Source organism: Bos grunniens, chromosome 4 (genome assembly GCF_055505025.1).
Source record: "Bos grunniens cultivar Pamir isolate PY7600 chromosome 4, Bosgru_T2T1.0, whole genome shotgun sequence".
In the NCBI taxonomy this organism is placed as follows: Eukaryota; Metazoa; Chordata; class Mammalia; order Artiodactyla; family Bovidae; genus Bos; species Bos grunniens.
Window position 1 is genome coordinate 5,973,813 of NC_141168.1, and position 20,648 is coordinate 5,994,460.

The window sequence follows — 20,648 nt, forward strand, 5'->3', positions numbered from 1 at the left end:
CCCCCGGGTCCATTCCTTGCTTTGCTGTGCCCTTGGGGAGTGGTGCTCCCTGGTGGGAGGCATCCCATCCAGATGTTCAGGTGTGATCTGCCCATTTCCCTGATGGATAAACTGAGGCTCAGATTACACGGGAATAGCCCTGTGGGTTACAGAGCTAGAGTGCACGCTGAGGTTCCCGCATAAGGAGTTGAAAGAGGGCAGGGGCCGTGTTTCTCAGCAGGATGTTTGAAGCCCCCAGCACAGGGGACCAGCTGGACTCCAGTGAACACATGCGAACCCACAGAACCACCCACGTAACCCACGCCCCCCGGGGAAGGCATGTCCTCTCTGGGAGTCTCCCAGACGATCCACGCCGGGCCTCTGCCTGATCCTCCACCTGATCCTCCCCAGGAAGTTAGTGGGTGTTTTCTGGAATGGCGTTCTCAGAGTCGGGGGAGGAAAGGGAGGCGGGGGACCCCCAGAGGGGACGGGCTTAGCGAGTGCGGTCACATTGGAGGGAACAGGTTGAGCCATCACATGGGGGGAAGCAGGTGACCAGTGCTCGAATTTACACAACACGGAGTCACCGGACTGTGCCCGGCTGCGGGCTCCGTGCCCCGGGGGACACACCCCCTCCCGCCCTCCCCAGGTTATGTCACCGCAGCCGCCTCCCCGGGTGTCATGTAAATGTCACATTACCCTTGGAAGGGCTGCCCAGATAGCACATCGGAAACTTGGCTGCGGGAACCAAGGGCTGTCTGACGCCGCTCTGGCCTCCCTCCCACTGCCAGCCTGGTGACCCGTTCTGGGTCCTGTGACCACGGCCCTCCCCACCCCACACACATACCCAGAGCCCCGGAGGAAGGGACGGACCTGGCATGGGCTAATAAGACGGACTGATTCTGACCAAGATGGACAGTGGGGACGTCCCCACGGTATCTTTGGGAGCCGCGTGCACGTCACACGCCCCGAATCCCTGTTCCGGGCCCTTGTGTCCCACCTGCAGGGGCGCGTGGAAGCCGGGCTGTTGGTTCCAAGGGCGCTGCTGACTCCACGGAAAAGGGCTGTCAGAGACCCAGGAGGGAAAGCAGGGCAATAGCGACACTGGAGACGGGGGTGGAATTTTAGAGGAAAGCAGTGTGTGGTCTGGACGTGCCCTGGAACATTGTGTGTGTGCTGTGTGCTCAGTCGCATCCGACTCTTTGCGATCACACAAACCGTAGCCCGCCAGGTTCCCCTGTCCATGAGATTCTCCTGGAAGAATCCTGGAGTGGGTTGCCATTTCCTTCTCTGCCCTGGAATATTATTCAGCCTTGAAAAGGAATAAAATTCTGACACCTGCTATGACAAGGAGGGACCTTGAGAGCGTTACACGTGGGAAGAGAAGCCGGCAGAAAAGGACGAAGGCTGGACGATCCCACCTGCACGAGGGCCCAGAGGAGACAGATTCGCAGACCCAGAAAGTGGGCGGTGGCGGGGAGGCTGGGGGGAGGGAAGCAGGAGACAGTGTCTTGCGGGGACAGAGTCTCAGCTTCGGGAGATGAAAAGGTCAGGAGCCTGGGTGGCAATGAGGGTTGTACGACAGGGAGGGTGTTTTAACCCCGCTGAGCTGAACGATTCAAAAGGGTTCGGATGGTAGACTTTCTGTGTTGTGTATTTTACCGCAGTTAAATCGATGTTTTTAGAAAAATTCTGATTACCAGGTTAGCTTTTTCAGAAAGTTCTCCTACCGTACCTGTCAGCTGTCCGTGAGCGTTCACGCATTGGCACTTAGGTTTCTAAACAAAGCAAAACCGCAGTCTCTACAAGCGGAAGACAGAGTAAGGCAGCCCCGACGGGATGGGGACGCGTGGCCCCTCTGCGGGCCTGGAGGGTCTGTGTGGACCGAGCCGGCGAGGGGGCAGCTGGTGGGAGAGACCTGCGTCTGGGAGGAAAGGTATGCATTCTCAATCCCGCAGTAGTGGCTCTGGGCCTGCAGCCACCTGGCAAGGGCACCTCCCCTGGCACCTCTGCTCCGGACCCCTGTGTAGTCCTAGGAGAGCCCCGGCGCCTCCTGCCCTGACCCTGGACTTTCCTGGGAGCTCAGTCCTGCCCGGAGCCCCGTGAAGAGACATGGCTTGCGGGTCTGCGATGCAGCCTTGGATGAGGCTCGTGTCCGCCCCGGGGGCACGGAGTGTAAGGCCTGCCTCTCCTGGCAGCTCTGCGGGTATCTCCTCCCCTTTCTTGGCCTGGCCTTCCCAGTGGCCTGGAGGGCATGGACTGGCTTGCAGGGGTCTCCAGGGCCAAGGCCTGGCTCTTTCCCTGCTCAGCAGTAGTGGCTCTAGCCTGTCTCCTGAGATTACCTTCAGGGCAGAGGGACGGGATTCCAGCTGCTATTTTTAGTTGAGCAGGTCTTGGGCCCCCGGCCAAGGTGGTGCTTCTGTGGGAATGCTTAGGGGTACCCCTCAGAGCCCACCCATGTCCTACAGGGCCCGTGGGGAATGGCCCCATTAGCCCAGGCCACACAGCTGTTGTTGAGTCGCTCAGTCATGTCCGACTCTTTGCGACCCCATGGACTGTAGCCCACCAGGCTCCTCTGTCCATGGGGATTCTCCAGGCAAGAACACTGGAGTGAGTTGCCATTTCCTTCTCCAGGGGATTTTCCCGACCCAGGGATCGAACTGTGTCTCCTGCTTTGGTTGACAGGTTCTTTACCACTGAGTCACGCTCAATTCACGTTCGAGCACTTTTGTGAACCGTCAGGTTTGTTGGCTTGGAGTTTACATACAGTAAAATTCACCCTTTTTAGTGTACACTTCTGTGAGTTTTGTCAAACATATACAATTATATAATCACCACCAACCGTAAAGAGAGGTTCGCCCAATGGTTCAAGTGGTAAAGAATCTGCCTGCAGTGCAGGAGACACAGGAGATGCAGGTTTTATTCCTGGGTCAGGAATATCCTCTGGAGGAGGAAATGGCAATCCACTCCAGTATTCTTGCCTGGGAAATCCCATGGACAGAAGAGCCTGGCGGGCTACAGTCCATGGGGTCGCAAAGAGTCGGACATGACTGAAGCGACTAAGCATAGCCTATTAACAATGTTGTAATCGTTTTAAGTGGACAGCAAAGGGATTCAGCCATACATAATACATGTATCCATTCTCCCCCAAACTTCCCTCCCATCCAGGCTGCCACGTAACATTGAGCAGAGTTCCCTGTGCTATACAGTAGGTCCTTGTTGGTTACCCTTATTAAACACAGGAGTGTGTACATGTCCATCCCAGACTCCCTAACTATCCCTTACCCTCATCCATCCCCCAGCAACATAAGTTCATTATCAAAGTCTTAACAGTATCTTCGTAGAAGCTTTAAGTTTTACATTTTGATGAATCCAATGAATTCATTTGTTCTTATATGGACTGTGCTTCTTGAGCATTTTGTTGAACAAGGCAGGGGTGACACATGAGTCCTGCGAGTATTTATTGAGGAGGGACTATGTGCTGGGTGCCCTGAGCGCTGGGGCTGGACGACCAATAAGACTCACCACCGCTCCCACTTAGTGGAGGAGATGGAATCTGTAAAGCTGTAACTGCAGCATCCTGTAACTGTATAAGGGTCTTCCCTAGTAGCTCAGTTGGTAAAGAATCCCCCTGCAATGCAGGAGACCCCGGTTTGATCCCTGGGTCGGGAAGATCCGCTGGAGAAGAGATAGGCTACCCACTCCAGTATTCTTGGGCTTCCCTGGTGGCTCAGCTGGTAAAGAATCTGCCTGCAGTGCAGGAGACCTCTGCTCTCCATGGCCTCCTCCTTGTCGCGTGTGTCAGAACTGTGGTCCCGCCAGCCTGCAGCAGGTTGGCCTCGATGGACAGGGATGGTATCTCTCAGGGAAAAACAGCGTGGAGAAAGGGGAGCCTGGGGCATCAAAGAGATTGATGGGGCAGGTCCAGCGTGTGGAAGGAGGAACCCGAGAGCCCCCCGGGGTCCGGCTGAACTCGGTAGGGGGCCCCGCACACAGGACTGCCCTCTCCCTGTCTGTAAAACAAGCTCTGACAACGGTGGGTATCGTAGGTCAGATGCAGAAGGTGAGGAATGCTAGGCTCCCCGGAAAAGGCGGCCCCTATCCCAGCTGGCTCTGGTGGGGTTGTTCCCTCTCTTCTACAGAGGAAGTTGAGGAGTGATGCTGTGACCTTGTACTGCAGTCTGAACTCCCAGAGCTGTTCCTGAGCTGCTGTTGTCTGAGGCTCTGGGTTGTCTTTCTTTATCTATGTGTTTTTTTACGTATTTATTTGGCTGTACCAGGTCTTAGTGGCGGCACACGGGACCTTTTAGTTGCGTCACAAGGGATCTTGTTCCCCCACCAGGGATCGAACCCGGGCCCCTTGCATTGGGAGCTCAGAGTCTTAGCCACTGTACCCGCAGGGACACCCCGGGTTGTCTTTAGAAGGACGCAGTCAGGACGTGTGTTTCCATTTGAGATGCCTGGTTTCCTTCTAGCAGCAGCTTTCTTTCCTCGTCTCTTCCTCCTCCATGGAGAGCCCCCCGCCCCCTTAGTTAATCCCTGGGAGGGGAGCGGAGTGGGATGCTCTCCGCCTCTCGCTCCGGGGGGTGCATAAGGAGGGCAGGGAGCTCAGACCAGCTCCATAGACACAGCACAGGTGGCAGAGGCTCGGCCTGGGTGCCTGCCTGGCCCAAGGCCACCCTAGCCTGGCACACCCGCCAGCCAGCCTGAGTGGCACCTCACACTCTGAAGGCCTGGCAGGTGGTGTCACGTGATGTGTTGAGTCAACAGAGTTGCAGGAGAGCTCTGCATGGAGTCCTGTGGCCGCGGCCGCCGCCAGCACCCCGGGGAGGGGAGGGGATGCCCCCACTGGCCGGCAGCCACCTGGCCTGCCAGGCGCCCAGCAGAGGGAGGCCAGAGCCAGCATTACACACCCCCACTAACCCGCTCCGGGCCAGGCCCCCGCCTCCTCCGCCTGCTGTGCTGGGCGAGGTTTTCCAGAAAAGTGGTTTGTGAACTGCTCCCGGGCCCACCGGCCACCCAACAGCTTGGCAGGCCAGTACATTCCGGGTGCGTCGAGGGCTGCACGTCTGGACACGACCACAGGCAACTTGGGGAGGGGACGGGGGCTCGGCGCCCTTCCTAGGCCCCACGGCCCACTCCATACTGAGTCCAGCATGTGGAAGAAGGGATCAGATTCTGGCTAAACAGCCCAGGAACCACCAAAAACGGGGCAGCCAAGCACAGCACGAGGGGCCACGTTCCACGAACTCTGGGCTCCTATAGTCCACGCCAGTGTGGGGGAGCAGGTGCTGGCATCAAGGGTTCTCAGTGGTTCCTACATACAAATTGCAGAAAGTGCAGGAATAACGCAAGGTACAATTTCAGATTTTATAGAGTCTGCCCTGGGAGCTTCCGAGCGGCAGGTTTCCCCATTAGCTGGAATGATAAACAGGTGATGGATGATGGACAATCAGGAATTCCAAGGAGGGGCTGGAGTCAGGGCAGGGAAAACCTTGGGGGGTTGGTGTCCCAGGCGCAGAGAGGGGAGGCCCAGCTTGGGGTCCCTGGTCAGCACAGGATGGGGGGGTGCCTGCAGGCAGAGGCTCTGCTGGTGGAGACCTCTCTTGGAGCGGCTACTTCCGGGGTGGGGCGGGAGGTCTTGCCCCTCCCTGTACAGTAGGGTCGTCCTGGTTCACAGAGCCAATGCCAAGTGTGCCCTCGTACCAGATCCAGCAATTTCCATCCCAGCCAGGTCTTCCTGTACCAGGCATGCTGGCTTTGCCAGGACAATCTGCCTGCACGAGTCTGTTATACACAGGCAACTCTGCGAGGTCAAGGTTACAAAGCCTTGTCTGAACTAACATAGAAATTTGGTCCTGACCTAAGGCCACACCTGAGCAGGACAGGGCCCTAGGAGGGCTCCTGCCCGGAAATATTCTGGCCTCACCTGTGACCAGTGTCACAAAGCCTTGCCCCCACCCCCGGGCACCTTGGCACCAGCTGGCGAGTAGGAAACCCCATGGCCTTCTGCCGAATTAGTGTCCTTCCCTTGCGTGCTCTCGGGAGGTGACAGTCACCAGACCAACCCTCCTCCTCTTCCTCTCCCAAACCTGAATCAGGGCCATCCACTCCGCCCTCCACCCTGTGCAGCCTGTGGGGACGTGTTGGGTGGCAGGGGGTACCCCCATACCCCACCCTCCCACCTCTGAGTCCACACACCTGCCAGGCCCCCCATGGAACCACATTCTCCTTCTTCTCACCCACACAGACAGGCCCCTCCCTGGACACTCATGCTGGTGAGTGGCAGCCTGAACCTCTCACAGCTCGGGGAAGGTGCCCCCTGGGGGTCTGAAGACCCCTGTCAATGACATGCCTGGCCCAGCTTGTGTCCCAGCCCTGGCCCACAGGCCTCCCCATTACCTCCCAGGGCCTGCGTCTCCTCCACTGTAAAAGGAGGTCATGGCATGTGTGTCCACTCAGGTCACCACGGCCATGTCCCCCTGGCCCCGATTCCCCCTGTCGCGTTCGGCGGAATTCATCTGTGTGGTACCGGAGGATGCTGGCTGCTTTTGTGATCCCACAAAGATCGTCATCAGAGGGCACTGGGGTAGCTATTTAACCTTTCTCCTACGTTGTCAAATCCTTAGTAAACTGGTTTTCAGAAACCATCTTATATGGAAACTGGATTGCTATAGAATCGCTCCTTCTTTTTTTTTTACCAGTACGTATTTATTTTGGCCACGCTGGATCTTCGTTGCTCTGCAGGCTTTCTCTAGTTGCAGAGACCTAGGGCTACTCTCTGGTTGCAGAATGTGGGCTTCTCATCTCAGTGGCGTCTCTTGTTGCACAGCACCAGCTCTGGGGTAGTCGGGCTTCAGTGGTTGTGGCTCCTGGGCTCTAGAGCTCAGGCCCAGTAGTTGTAGCTCACGGACTTAGTGGCTCCCCGGCCTGTGGGATCTTCCCACACCAGGGATGGACCCTGTGTCTCCTGCACTGGCAGGCAGATTCTTTCCCACTGAGCCACCAGGGAAGCCCTAGAATGTCTCTCTCTTACAAAGCAGCTGAGGGTTTTTTTTTTTTTTTTTTTTTTCATTTTCCTTCTGGGAGAATTTGAGCTTCAGCATCAAAAGGCACATAGACTCTTATTGCTGTAGTGAAGTTGCTGGGGACGGGCCATGAAGCAGGACACAGGCCTCCAGAGGAGCTTGAAGAGGACACAGCTCCTCTAAAGGCAGACAGATGCCAGAGGTCAGATCACCCTGCTGGGGCCAAGCCAGAATCACCTCTGTGAGTGCCCACGCCCTCCCACCACTGTTTCTGGTTTGTTTTCTTTTGCCAGTTCACCCACGCCAAAAGTCAACACGCCAGAGCCAACCACGTAATAACCAGGTCCAGAATCCTGTCGGGTGTACGAGCCCCTGTGAAACTGCAGCTTCTCCTGCATTCCTTCTAGGAGAATAAGAACCTTAGAAAATGTCCTAAAAGAGGTGGTTTTCTGAAAGAATTTTTCACCTAGTGCTTTATCATCAAAAACAATAAACTGACTCCAGAACACTTGGAGAAGGCAATGGCACCCCACTCCAGTACTCTTGCCTGGAAAATCCCATGGATGGAGGAGCCTGGTGGGCTGCAGTCCATGGGGTCCCTACGAGTCAGACATGGCTGAGCAACTTCACTTTCACTTTTCACTTTGATGCACTGGAGGAGGAAATGGCAACCCACTCCAGTGTTCTTGCCTGGAGAATCCCAGGGACGGGGGAGCCTGGTGGGCTGCCGTCTCTGGGGTTGCACAGAGTCGGACATGACTGAAGTGACTTAGCAGCAGCAGCAGCAGCAGCAGCAGCAGCAGCAGAACGACTTGGGTCTCCAACAGACTTTGAATAATTTCTATTATAAAAGATTATAAAACAGGCTCTTTGCGTCTATAAGCAAAACTTGCAGCCCCAAACCTTATTCCAAATTAATATATGAATTGAGAGGAAGCTCAAGCAGAGCCAAAGCCATCAGGTATAAAGTTATCCAGGCCTATTTCTAGAGAGAGTGTGTTAGTCACTCAGTCGTATCCAACTCTTTGTGATCCCACATACTGTAGTCCGCCAGGCTCCTCTGTCCATGGGATTCTCCAGGGGATCTTCCATACCCAGGGATCGAAGCTGTGTCTTCTGTGTTGCAGGCAGAGTCTTTACCATCTGAGCCACCAGGGAAAAGAGTCTAGAAACTCTGGCTGCACGAGGAGTAATTTCCATCAGAGGTCAGTCAGGGAGCCTGGAATTCAGGAGGAAGAGAGTTTGCTGTCAAGGAAGGGGGCTGTGAGAGAGAGGGCTGAGCCTGCTGCCACATGGCCACCAAGAATGGGAACTAGAGTTACTTTAGAAGTCTCTTATCTGTAAAATGAGGAAGCTGGTTTGAATGATGGTTCAAAACTTGTCTGGCCACCTGAATCACCTGGAGAACTTCAGAAATGCAGGTTCCCAAGCTCCACCTTGGACCGTGGTAAAGAACACGCCTCCCAATGAAGGAGATGCGCGTCAATCCCTGGGTCAGGAAGATCCCCTGGAGAAGGGAATGGCAACCCACTTCAGTTTTCTTGCCTGGAGAATCCCATGAACAAAGAAGCCTGGCGGGTTACAGGCCACGGGGTTGCAGAGAGTCGGACATGACTGAGGGGCTGAACACACAGACTTCACCTCGGACCCCCGCAACAGAATCTTTAGGCTCTGGGATGGGGTAGTCTCCAAGCTGCTGGGTGATCCTGCTCGGTCAGGTTTGAGAACTGTGGGCTGAAACTGTGGCAACTGGCCCGGTGATTCAGACGCCCTGCCCCAGGGTGCTGGGTCAAACTCTGGGGATGGAGACTGAGAACTGCCCAGACAAGGGTTTTGAGAAAAGCCTTCCCATGGGAAAGGGAGACAGAAAGGTATCCAAAGTTCAGTGAGAAAGTTATGGGGACTCTTCACAGGTATTCTGCCTAGAGCCTGAGAACAGGACACTGCCAGACTGGGACAAACCAGGACCACACACATGCTGGGGCTGGGGGCAGGGGGTGCCTAATCCATCCTCCTGAGCAAAGAGAAGCACCTGCTTCTTCTTTTTTTAAATATGTATTTATTTGGCTGCTGCACCAGATCTTAGAGCCTTAGTTACAGCACACAGGATCTTCCATCTTCAGTCTCGGCACGAGGGATCTCTAGTTGTGCTGTGCGAACTCTAGTTGCAGCACGTGGGATCTAGTTCCCTGACCAGGAATGGAACCCGGGCCCCCTCCATTGGCCCCACAGAATCTTAGCCACTGGACCACCAAGGAAGTCCCAAGAGCACCTGCTTCTGCACCGAGGGAGACCCCAGCCCACTGAGGCCAGAGAGTCTGGTTTCCCCTCACGGAGCATTCAAGCCCCAGAAAGTCCAGCTGCCACCGGAAGGGCCATAGCTGATCCGTTGAAGTCAAGAAGGACCGAGGGATCTCCCATCAAGGCTCAGACCTCAGGTTGGCCTGTGCCCAGAAGGCACTGGGGTCTCATGTTTGGGTCCAGGTTTCCTAATGACCCAGCTTCATGCTTTGACACGGAGCTCACACACCTTTGTGTTGCCAGGCTCCCGTGGGTTACCCTGGGAGACCCTCCAGGGACGAGAGAGGTGAGATTGCCTTTCCTTCCAGAGTCCCCACCTTGGGGTATGCCCCCTCCCCTGTAGCTATCCTGCCCTATTGAGTCAGTTGGCGGCTCTGGGCTGTATTTCACCCCTCTGCGCCTCTACCTGGACTGTGACTGCTTGTCTGGGGTGATGCAGGCTTGCCTCCCGGCAGGACCTGGCTCAGGGTGGCCTCTCCCCTCCATCCCCGCCGCATCCTTTCCATGCCTGAGTGGTAGATGCTCGGACTGAGGCTGGTGAGGCCTAGAACAGGACCTGCGGACAAGCTCCAGGGAACTGGCTCTGCTTCTGTGGCTCTTCTGCTTCTGGTGTCTCATGGATGTCAGCCCTGGATGCAGGGAGCACCCTGATGGACATGTGTGCCCTGTACATGAGGACCACTCCCCACAGGGGAGACCGGACCCCGGCGTGTGCTCAGTTTGCTTGTCTTCTTTCTATTACCCTGAGCCTTCTGTCCCCTCTGATGTCCTTATCCATGGCCTAGCTCCTTAGCCACAGGGGTCCCTGCGTCTCCCTGGCCGGGGCTACTGGTTTGACACACACTGTCCGTGTCACCATCCCCCCATGACCCTCATCACCATCCACCACTCGTCCGAAGTCAGGATCAACTGGACTTCCCTGGTGGTCCAGTGGTAAAGAATCTGCCCGCCAGTGCCAGGCACATGGGTTCGATCCCTGGTCCAGGAAGATCCCCATGTTCTAGTTAAGCCCACGAGCCGCAACTCAAGAAGCCACTGCAACAGGAAGCCCATGTGTGCAGCAGAGCAGTCCTGGTTAGCACAACTGAGGAAATGCACACAGCAAGGAAAACCCAGCCCCGCCAACAACAAATAAATACAGGAAAATAGTACTGTGATAACTGAATAAACGTTTTTTTTAATGTCAGAAGAACTAACTTTGTTGTTGTTGTTCCTCATCTCTGTGATGAGTCGTTAGTTATTTTAAAGGCCACATGTTAGCAAACTGCCATGCAGAGTAAATTGAAAATTTGTGCTTCTCACTCCAGGCTCTTGGGACGATGGTCAGCAAGGACATTTAAGATCAGGAAGAAAATGAATTTTTTCATTTTGGTATTATATGTTTCTGAGTATTTCAGACCATATGCATGAAGAAGGTTGGTGCTGCCCTGGGGAAGGGGACACCACATGTCAGGAATGCCCCCCTCTCCCCCACCCTGCCCAGTCTGGCACACCACACAGCCATCTGGTCAACCTGACTATTTTATTTTATTTTTTTTTAACCAAGCAGGGGGTTGGCTAGTGGTGAAACTAGGCCTAGAACTCAAGGCTCCCGAAACCCAGGGCTCTCCTCTGCACCCTTCTGCTGCCCTTGTTCACTTCCTTCCAGCAGCCCGGCTGTTCTCCTCTCTCCCCTCCTCTCCAGGCACGGCTCAGGCCAGCGTGGCCCGGCCCCGTGAAGTCACCAGCTCATGGCTCCCTGGTGTCTGGTGTGGCTGCCAGGCATCGCCTCTGTTCACTCACTGGGCCTATTCACTGGCCCTGGCTGCGGCCCCAGGAGATGCGGGGCCATTGTTCAGTCTCGGAGGTGGTGGCAGTGCTAACAAAGTCCTCGAGGGCCAGGGGAGGGCGGGAGCGCCTTCCCAGAAGAGCAGAACGAGAGAGCCTGTCGGGGCTTCTCAGTTATGTCGCCACAGCCCTGTCCCGTCTGGGCCCCTTCGAAAGCCACCTCAACTGGGGGCAGATCCGGTTCCTTCTCGAGTCAAGCCCTTGCCGGTGTTTCCGTGGGCCTCCCGCCCCTCCAGTCTCCTCTCTGAGCTCCCCCTGCTCTGGGCTTACGGGCACTTGACTCTCAGCGCTCACCACGTGGTGCTGTTGCTGTGCATTTGGGTTGAGTCCTGTTCCATTTCCTCCAACCAGACTGGAAGGTGGGACTCGTCCACTGCACCTGGACCTGCCCAGAGCTGCTGGCTGTTCAGACACCGGCTTCTCCTGGGAGCCTGAGCTTGGCAGTTTATCTTACGATTAAGAAAATAAATAGGTCTGTTTGATGGTAATGGAGGATTTTGTCAGCATCGCCCCATATTCCTCTCTATGAGTGGTGACGCCAATATTCAAAAAAGGGGAAAAATGTTAGGAATATCATTCTTACCCGCTCCCCTCTTCCTTCCATTAGGCAGTTTTCCCCCACTAGTGAAAGTGAGTACAAGTGTTAGTTGCTCAGTTGTGTCCGACTCTTTGTGACCCCGTGGACTGTAGTCCGCCAGGCTCCTCTGTCTGTGGAATTCTCCAGGCAAGAATACTGGAGTGGGTTGCCATTTCCTCCTCCAGGGGATCTTCCCGACCCAGGGATGGCAACCAGGTCTCCTGCATTATAGGCGGATCCTCTACCGTCTGAGCCACCAGGGAAAGGGGCATAAATGTGATCAGAAGACCCCTCTCTTGAAATTCTCTCTGCTCTTTCTGGCTGGCATGGAAGAGAAACCCTCTTTGCAGACGCCCATCCCCACCCCACAAGGCTGTCCCGCTCCCCTCCGACAGCAACCCCACCTTCCCTCCAGGCACTCAAGCTTCCCAAGCTCCCCCTCCTCTTAGCCTGTGAAACCCCACTTTCTGGAAGGGTGATTCATGCACCCAAAGTGTGATTCTAAGTCTTTGTGTTCTTTCTCTGGGTGATTTCCCAGTGTCATTGTGGCTAAATGGGACCTCTGCCATCCACTCACACCAGTGAGTGATTTCTGTAGTCCCCAGTCTCTTCACCTGGGAAGTAGGGTCGTAAACCCGTCCCCTGTCTCTTGGGGATGGGGGGCAAAGGAAGCAAGAGTGTACCCAGCACTTTGTGACGGGTAAGATGGTATTGTAAGACTCTACCCTGAGAGCTGTGTCAGGCTGCAGTGCAGAGAAGGGGCATGTTTTGGGTTCTAGCAGAGTTCTTGTGCTGTGTCCTAAGCCAGACACGTTCCTAACCCACACATCACGTCACCTGTCCCATCCCCTGCGGGTCTGCCTCCCGGCTCTGAAGTCCAGGTATCATCCTGTATCCGCCATAGGACTCAGCTCCTCTGGGAAGGGAGGAGAGCCCGCAGGAAGGCCAGGTGGAAGGTGGACTAACCTCTTGACATTAGAAAGAGCTCCATGAGAGGAGCTTTCTTGAGGGCCACGGAGTTCCCTTCAGTTCCCCCGTTTCCACCTCCGGATGGCAAGTCCGCTATCTCCTCCTCAGCATGGGCGGTTCCACACAGCTGTGTTGAGGGTGCGTCCTCTGAACGTCCCTCTTGTCCTCCGTGGGAACCCGGTCACACTTGTCCCCGTGCTCATGGGACAAGACCCAGGGGACACAGAAGCCGCCATCTAGGCTTTAAGGAGTGCTTTCTAATACCTTACACTTGAGAAGGGAACACGCTGTCTCAAAGAACTAGCCAGGAGTTCCACCAGCTCTGAAAGTCCCCCTGCAGCAGAGGAGGGGGGCTTATCCTGAGGACTGGATAAGCCCAGTCCAGTCTAAGCGGGACAGCATCTCGTGCAGAGAAGGGGAAGTGGGGGGCGTTGGGGGAGCCTGGAGGGAGCAGCCCTGCCCTCCATCCTTTCCGTGGAGAAACCCCATCAGGTCTCCAGCACACACCCCAGAGTGCAGGGAACACCTCAGAGAGACACAGGAAGGTCCTTGCGTCCAGGGGCCCGGGCCAGCGTGGGGAGCAGGGACCATGACACTTCTCACTGGACCACCGTGGCCCTGGGAGTCGGTCCGTTCCCGGCCACTGTGCGGCCATCGCTGCAGCCAGTGAAGGACACGCCACCACCCCTGGGGCCCCAGGGCGTCCACACACAGGGCAGCACAGGGGCTTCCTTCTCCCGGTCGGTCCACCTGGACCCAGCCTCACTCCTGCCGGACTGTGGGTATCACCCACAGTCGGCCCCCTCCTGCCCTGTCTGCCCTGCAGAGCTGCTGGACTCAAATCTCTCCCTCCTCAGGGGCCTCACTCTCCACCCTCCCTTCCCCACTCCCCCAACCCCTCCTCCAAGTGGGCCTTGCTTCTAAAACCTTTGGTGTGAACCTTTTTTCAAAAGAGCCTGGGGTCTTGCTCCTAGGGCCTTTCACGTCATAAGCCTGGAGACCTTCAAGGGCACGGTGACAGCAGTCTACCTCCTCCTTTCCCTGGAGCTCCTCCCTGGTCACCCTGGGGGCTGAGATCTCTGCTTGGTGTGGTGGTTCCTGGGACAACGGGGTCCCTGGAAAAAGACCTGGTTACTCCCAGTGCTCCCATCTAGGAAGTATGGGAGGGAAGGTTCCAGCCCAGCTTGAGCCTTGGCTCCGCCCCCTTCTGTCTCCCTGCCTGTTTGCGGGGTCGGGGGACACTGACCACGCACCTGCCCCCTGTCCGAGCCAGCGCTGGGCGGATGATGAACTGGGGCAGGGAGGAGAAACGTACGCATGCTTCCCAGGTGGCCCGCCTGCCAGGGCAGGAGACACAATTCAGTCCCTGGGTTGGGCAGATCCCCTGGAGGAGGAAATGGCAATCTACTCTCCCATTCTTGTCTGGAGAATCCTATGGACAGAGGAGCCTGGCAGACTGCAGTCCATAGTGTCACAAAGAGTTGGACATGACTGAGCAACTGAGCACGCATGAGAAACTTACCTGTTTTCATCTGGTTTGGTTTGGCGTGAAGCAGCCTGTTGTTCACTGGTAGGCCTGGTACAGACGAGATGGGCTGAGGCTCATAGGACCACAGAGTCAGGAGGGGGGGATGGGATGAATCGGGAGGTGGTCTGGGGGGTGAGGATGGAAGCAGAAGAAGGAACACAGTTGCACAGGGCTGGCAAGCAGAGGAGTCTGGACGGGGTAGAGCAGGTAGGCACAAGCCAGGGTAGGCTTTTGGCTTGTAGGATGATCAGTCTTTGTCAAGGTCAAAGGGAGCAAGAGGGTGGCCCTTGGACCGTGTTTACTGACGTCTTTGGCTTGCATGCCTATTGTATTTTTAAATAATTTAGAAATTGTATTCAGTTACCTATAAATGTGAGAGACCAGACCCAAATCCAGAGTCCGCCTGTCTTGGAAACAAATCAATATCAGGCAGCATTACTGTATTGTTTCCTAGAGCTTCCATAACAAAGTAGCCCAAACTAGGCAGCATGAATCCACAGGGGTTTATTCTCTCATAATTCCACAGGCTGGAAGTCTGAACCAAGGTGTCAGCAGGACCACACCCGCTCTGAGACTCTGAATAGCCTCCCACCTTGCCACCTCTCACTTCCTGTTTCCTTTTTCCAGTATTACTGAGAAATAATTGATGTGCGTCACTGTATATGTTTAAGGCATACAGCATGGTACTTTGAATTGCTCGTATTGTGAAAGGATGATCACAGTGGGTGAGCTAACACCCCTCATCTCTACAGAAACAAGAAAAAGAAATGAAAAAGAAGGACTTTCTCTTTGTGATGAGAGAGCTCTTAGGAGTCGTCTTAACTTTCCTGTGTGTCATACAAGAATGTTAACTACATCGTTTTGTACATTGCATCCCCAGCAGTTAGTTATCTGATCATTGGAAATTTGGACCTTTTGACCAACCACTGCCAGTCTTCTGGCTTCTGATGGTTGCCAGCAGCGCTTGGCATTCCTTGGCTCATAGAGACATCACCCCAGTGTCTGCCTCCGTCATTACACGGCCTTCTCCTCTGTGCCTATCTGTGTCTTCTCCCCTTATAAGGACACTGCACATGCGGTTAAGAGTCCAGCCTGTTTCAGTATAATCTCAGCTCAATTCTGTCTGCAAAGATCTATTTCCAAATAAGGTCACATTCATAGGTACTGGGGGTTCGGACTTTAACTTATCTGTTTGGGGGACTCCATTCAGCCATAACCACGATCTTACAGCATAATCAGGCAGATGTGAGTGACAATCGCCTGCCTGAGACAGGCCTCCAGGATTGCACAAAGCCTGTGGACATGTGCAGCCTCTCACTCTGGGCGGATTCATGTCCGGGTCTCTTGCCAGTTCTTTGTCCTCCACATCCCACCCACTGCTTCCTGGTTCCAGTCCTATCCAAGTCTTCACTCCACAAGGCCCTTCCTTCCCAAAGCCACCCCAGCGATCATCTTCACAGTGATTCTAGCTCTTGCACACTCACAGTGGCAGTTTTCACATCACACATTTTGACAATAATAGCGTGTCTGGTCTGGTCCTTGGTGTAGTTATGTGACTTCTGACCTTCATCTCTGCTGAATATGAACTTCCTTATGTCTTATCCCAAGGACTACGGGATCCACTCCACACACTCTCGACACCATGCTTTAGTCTTGGACTAAATATGAAAATCACATCCGACAAGTGTGTATAAGTCTTATCACCTGACAACTTTTGAACTGTCCCTGTCACAGCAGGGGGGACTCTGCCCACAACTCAGGTTGGGTGGGGCAGGGATTTCTAGACACAACCAGTTCTAAGGGATTAGAAGTAGTTTATGCAAGCTAGTCCCCAACATTCAGAATTGAATCATTTAGATTCCTGCCATGTGAGACTCTCAGCACTTGCAGCTGGGAGCCCTTTTCTCCATGTCAGCAAATCGCTCACACCCTTTGTGGTTCCTCCTCTACCCCAGGCCTCTCTTCCTCTCCGTCGACACCCACCCAAGTGGCCAAGCAGCACACGTTCCCTCTCGAGTCCTACAAGCAAGAGCCTGAGCGACTGGAAAATCGCATCTATGCCTCCTCTTCGCCTCCGGACACAGGCCAGAGGTTCAGCCCGTCCTCCTTCCAGAGTGCAGCCAGGCCTCCCTCAGCATCGCCGACACATCCTTCTCCCTCCAAATCTGTAAGTCTGGGCCTCCTCCTGGGGGCCAGGCCGCCGGGCGTGGGAGGGAGGGCAGAATCTGGATATAGCTGAAGCCAAGGCTGGGCACTCCTGACATCTTGGGTGTATTTTATCATAAATCACAGACTAAGAAAAAAAAGTGGCGAGAGCACAATTGATGATGTTGTTCAGTTGCTAAGTCATGTTTGACTCTTTGTGACCCCATGGGCGGTAGCACACCAGGCTTCCCTGTCCTTCACCATCTGCCGGAGCTTGCTCAGACTTGTCCACTGAGTCATTGATGCCATCCATCCATCTCATCCTCTGTCATCCCCTTCTCCTTCTGCCTTCAGTCTTTCTCAGCATCAGGGTCTTTTCCAGTGAGTTGGCTCTTTGCATGAGGTAACCAAGGTGTTGGAGCTTCAGCTTCAGCATCAGTCCTTCCAATGAACGTTCAGGGTTGATTTCCTTTAGGATGGACTGGTTTGATTTCCTTGCAGTCCAAGGGACTCTCATAAGAGCACAGTAGGCAAGTGGACATCAAATGGACAGTAGCTTCTGGAACATGGCCAGGAAAACTTTTTTGCTGTCTTAGCTTCTTTTTAAAAATCAGTTATTAAAAGCTTTATTTGAATTTGTTGTGATTGGGATAGTAAAGTAAAAAGTCATAGGCAAAGCAAAAAAATACTGTTTTTTTTAATAGAAATTTTATTCTCGCTTTTTAAGATTTAGAGTCTGACATCATTTGACTTGGGAAGCGGTCTTGGAAAGATGAGCCTTTCCAAGCAGAGTGGGTTAGTGAAACGGGTGTCTTTGCATCCTTCAGAGGATCAGAACTAGTGGATATGAATGGAGGAGGATGGCTTAATGCCAGCCCTTACACACTCTGCATTTTAACACCGTGGGCCTGAGTGCGGGGACCAGCATCACCACCTCCGAGTTTGTGTTGGGACCCCAGACGTGCACTATCATTCCTGTGCCCAACACGGGTATAAAAACCACATCCCTGAAGTCTTTGCGTATGGATGTAACTAGTCTAGTCAGTATGGTATTAGTTTCCAGCAGCTGCTGTAACAAAGGGGCACAAACTGGGGGGCTTGAAACAACAGGAAGCCATCATCTCATGTTCTGGAGGCTGGAAGCCTGAGATCAAGGTTTTGGCAGGACCGTGTGCCCAAGGAGGTCTCAGGGGGTGGCGGGGCGGGGCAGAAGCTTCCTTGTCTGCCCAGCTTCCAGGAGCCCCAGCGTTTTCTTGGTTTGTGGCAGCTTTCTTCCAGTCTATGCTTGCATCTTCACTTGCTGTCTTTCCTCGGCTCTGTTTGTGTCCAGATTTTCCTCTTATAAGAATGTCATTCATATTGGATTAGGATCCAACTTGGTGGTTCAGACAGTGAAGAATCCTCCTGCATTGCAGGAGACTTGGGTTCGATTCCTGGGTTGGGAAGGTCCCCCAGAGACAGGAATGCCAACTCACTCCAGTATTCTTGCCTGGAGAACCCCATGTACAGAGGAGCCTGGTGGGCTACAGTCCATGGGGTCTTTGGGCTGTAGCCCAAAGAGTCAGATACAACTGAACAACTAATACTAACTCAGTATGACCGCTTTATACATAGATAGGTATATCCTTGGCCACACCAGCTCTTAGTTTCGGGATGTGGGGTCTAGTTCCCTGACCAGGGATTGAACCCAGGCCACCTGCGTTGGGAGTGTGGAGTCTTAGCCACTGAACCGCTGAACCACCAGGGAAGGCCCTGGATTTTTGTTTTTTAAGATTTATTTATTTTTGGGTGTGCTGGGTCTTTGTGGCTGCACGTGGGCTCTCTCTCGTTGCCGTGAGGAGAGGCTGCTCTTCGTTGCGCTCTGTAGGCTTCTCACTGCGGTGGCTTGTCTTATTGTGGAGTGCGATCTCTAGAGCATGGGTACGGGCTTTAGTTGCCCCGAGGCATGTGGGATCTTCCTGGACCAGGGATTGAACCCGTGTCCTCTGCATCAGCAGGCAGGTTCTTAACCGCTGGACCACCAAAGAAGCCCAACTTTTAAAAAAATAGCTATTTATTTGGCTGCCCCGAGTCTTAGTTGCAGCATATAGAATCTAGTTTCCTGACCAGAAATTGAACCCAGCCCCCCAACATTGGGAGCACAGAGTCCTAGCCACTGGACCACCGGGGAAATCCCAGGACGATTTATAATCTCTTTATAACTTAATTACCTCTGCAAAGACCTGATTTCCAAACAAGGTGGCATTCATGGGTGTTAGTGGTCAGGACCTCACAAAGCTTCTGGGGGGACACCATCTAACCAAGTTAACCAAGTGTTAACTTGCTGCCTTTGGGAAGAAAGAAGATGTGTTAGTCTGGCAGAGAACCTACCGTGAGTCTTCTCCTTGTTTGTCCGATGATTACTTTATTAGATGTAAGCTTAGCAGAGTATTGTTTTAAATGCTGAGGGATAAAATGTAAGGTATTGTCTCTGCCCTCTGGGGCTTACGGTCTTACCGGGAACAGAATAACACTCAGATAAAGCAGTTAAATCAAAGCGGAAGGTAGGTTGGGTGGGGATCAGGCGGGAAACAAATAGTCCACACTGCAGGGGGGTGGGAAGGGGTAAATACTGGTGTCTGATGAGGGTAAGGAAGGATCCTAGACTTGGGTGACTGCGGCGCTCAAGTCAGCAGGAGAGGTGGAGATAGGGCCTTCTGGCGGTAGGGCAGGGTGGCACTGTCTGGGGGTTCCTGGTGATCCGGTGGAGATTAGAGACAGGAAGAACAGGAGGCCCCTGAGCACTCAGGGCCCAGGAGAAAGGTCATCCATGTTCCTGGGTGTGAATGAGAAGAGATCTTGAGGTTTCTGCTGTCCCGGGCATTTAGCGTGGAGACTTGGTCATAGAGATACAAGAACAAATGTGTCCAAAAAAAGGGATCATGAGGTAACTGAAGGTTATCAAAAGCAGGGAGCTGCTACTTCCCTTGGGCTGGAGGGATGCGAGGGGACCCCATCAGGTGGGAGGTGGGACCAGTGTGTCTGCCTGGCAGGAAGGAGCTGGGGCCACAGAGGAGGAGCAGCCACTGGCCTGAGCTGCCGTTGGAGGCAGAGGGATAGGAAGCCTGGCATCTCCGTGGCTTCCTGCCCTCCACCGTGTGCCCAGCCTGCGGAGAGGCCAGCGGGCCCAGAGACCTGAGAGGGAGCCGGCAGGGGACCGGAGACGGGAGCCAAGAAGGGAGTGACCGGCAGAGAGGCCCGGTTGGAGGAAGTCTGTTCAAAGCGTCGGCTTCTTCTCCCGGACCCGGGATGACGGACAGGTCAGCCCAATGGGAGAAGAGACGCTGGTTTGAATCGGACGTGGTTATTTGGGCTTTAGATCATTTGAAGTGATGGTGCAGACGCAGACACGGGGTTTTTCCACGATTTCAGAAGTTCTGTGTGCACACCGAGCCCACAGCCTTTCCCACCTTAAATGGGAGAGCATTCAGAGGACGTTTTAAATCTGCTTTCAGTGTCCCTTCCCCGACCCCTGATTGTGAGTAGACAGTGATATTCTTTTTTTTTTTTTAACCTTTCTTTTTTATTTTTTAAATTATGAAAATATAACACATTTACAGAAAACTTGGTAAATACATAACAAAGTTACATGTATTTCACAATATATTACAATTGTTTGTTAAGTAGATAAATGAAGATGTTTAGTTGCAGTTTCAATATCAAACTCTCAGAAATCAATAGAATGAATGTACAAAGAAGTAGTGGGGCTTCCGAGGTGGCTCAGATGGCAAAGAATCTGTCTGCAGCGCAGGAGACCCGGGTTCAATGCCTGGGTTGAGTAGATCCCCTGGAGAAGGGAATGGCTACCCACCCCAGGATTCTTGCCTGGGAAATCCCATGGACAGAGGAGCCTAGAGAAAGTCGCTCAGTCATATCTGACTCTTTTAGATCCCATGGACTATACAGTCCATGGAATTCTCCAGGCCAGAATCCTGGAGTGGGTAGCCTATCCCTTCTCCAGCGGATCTTCCCGACCCAGGAATCGAACCAGGGTCTCCTGCATTGCAGGCAGATTCTTTACCGACTGAGCTACAAGGGAAGCCCCATATGTTTATTTTACCACATTAAAAAAAAAAAAAAGATCCAGTCAACAGTACAATGTTTATAAAGTTTGAGCTTCAGAAATTCAGGGTGATCACCCGAGATTCCCCACTTATATTTTGAAATGATATGTTTCAAATTGGAAGACAGTGTTCCACTGGCTATGAACATTAAACAGGAGCCTTAATCATGTTTAAGTTTTATCACCCAAGGC

General features: G+C 53.7%; 1 protein-coding gene across 31 annotated transcripts in view; it reads left to right on the forward strand.

The window, feature by feature from the left end:
- PRKAG2 (protein kinase AMP-activated non-catalytic subunit gamma 2) overlaps positions 1–20,648 on the forward strand; it is a 299,776-nt gene that overhangs the window by 174,717 nt on the left and 104,411 nt on the right. For all 31 annotated transcript variants that reach the window (XR_015161899.1, XR_015161900.1, XR_015161905.1 and 28 more), the window contains one exon: positions 16,165–16,376. Coding sequence is in view for 14 of the 31 variants with exons in the window: in XM_086394818.1 (XP_086250944.1) it covers positions 16,165–16,376 (212 nt within the window). In the remaining 17 variants the exon portion in view is untranslated. The remainder of the gene's footprint in view (positions 1–16,164; positions 16,377–20,648) is intronic.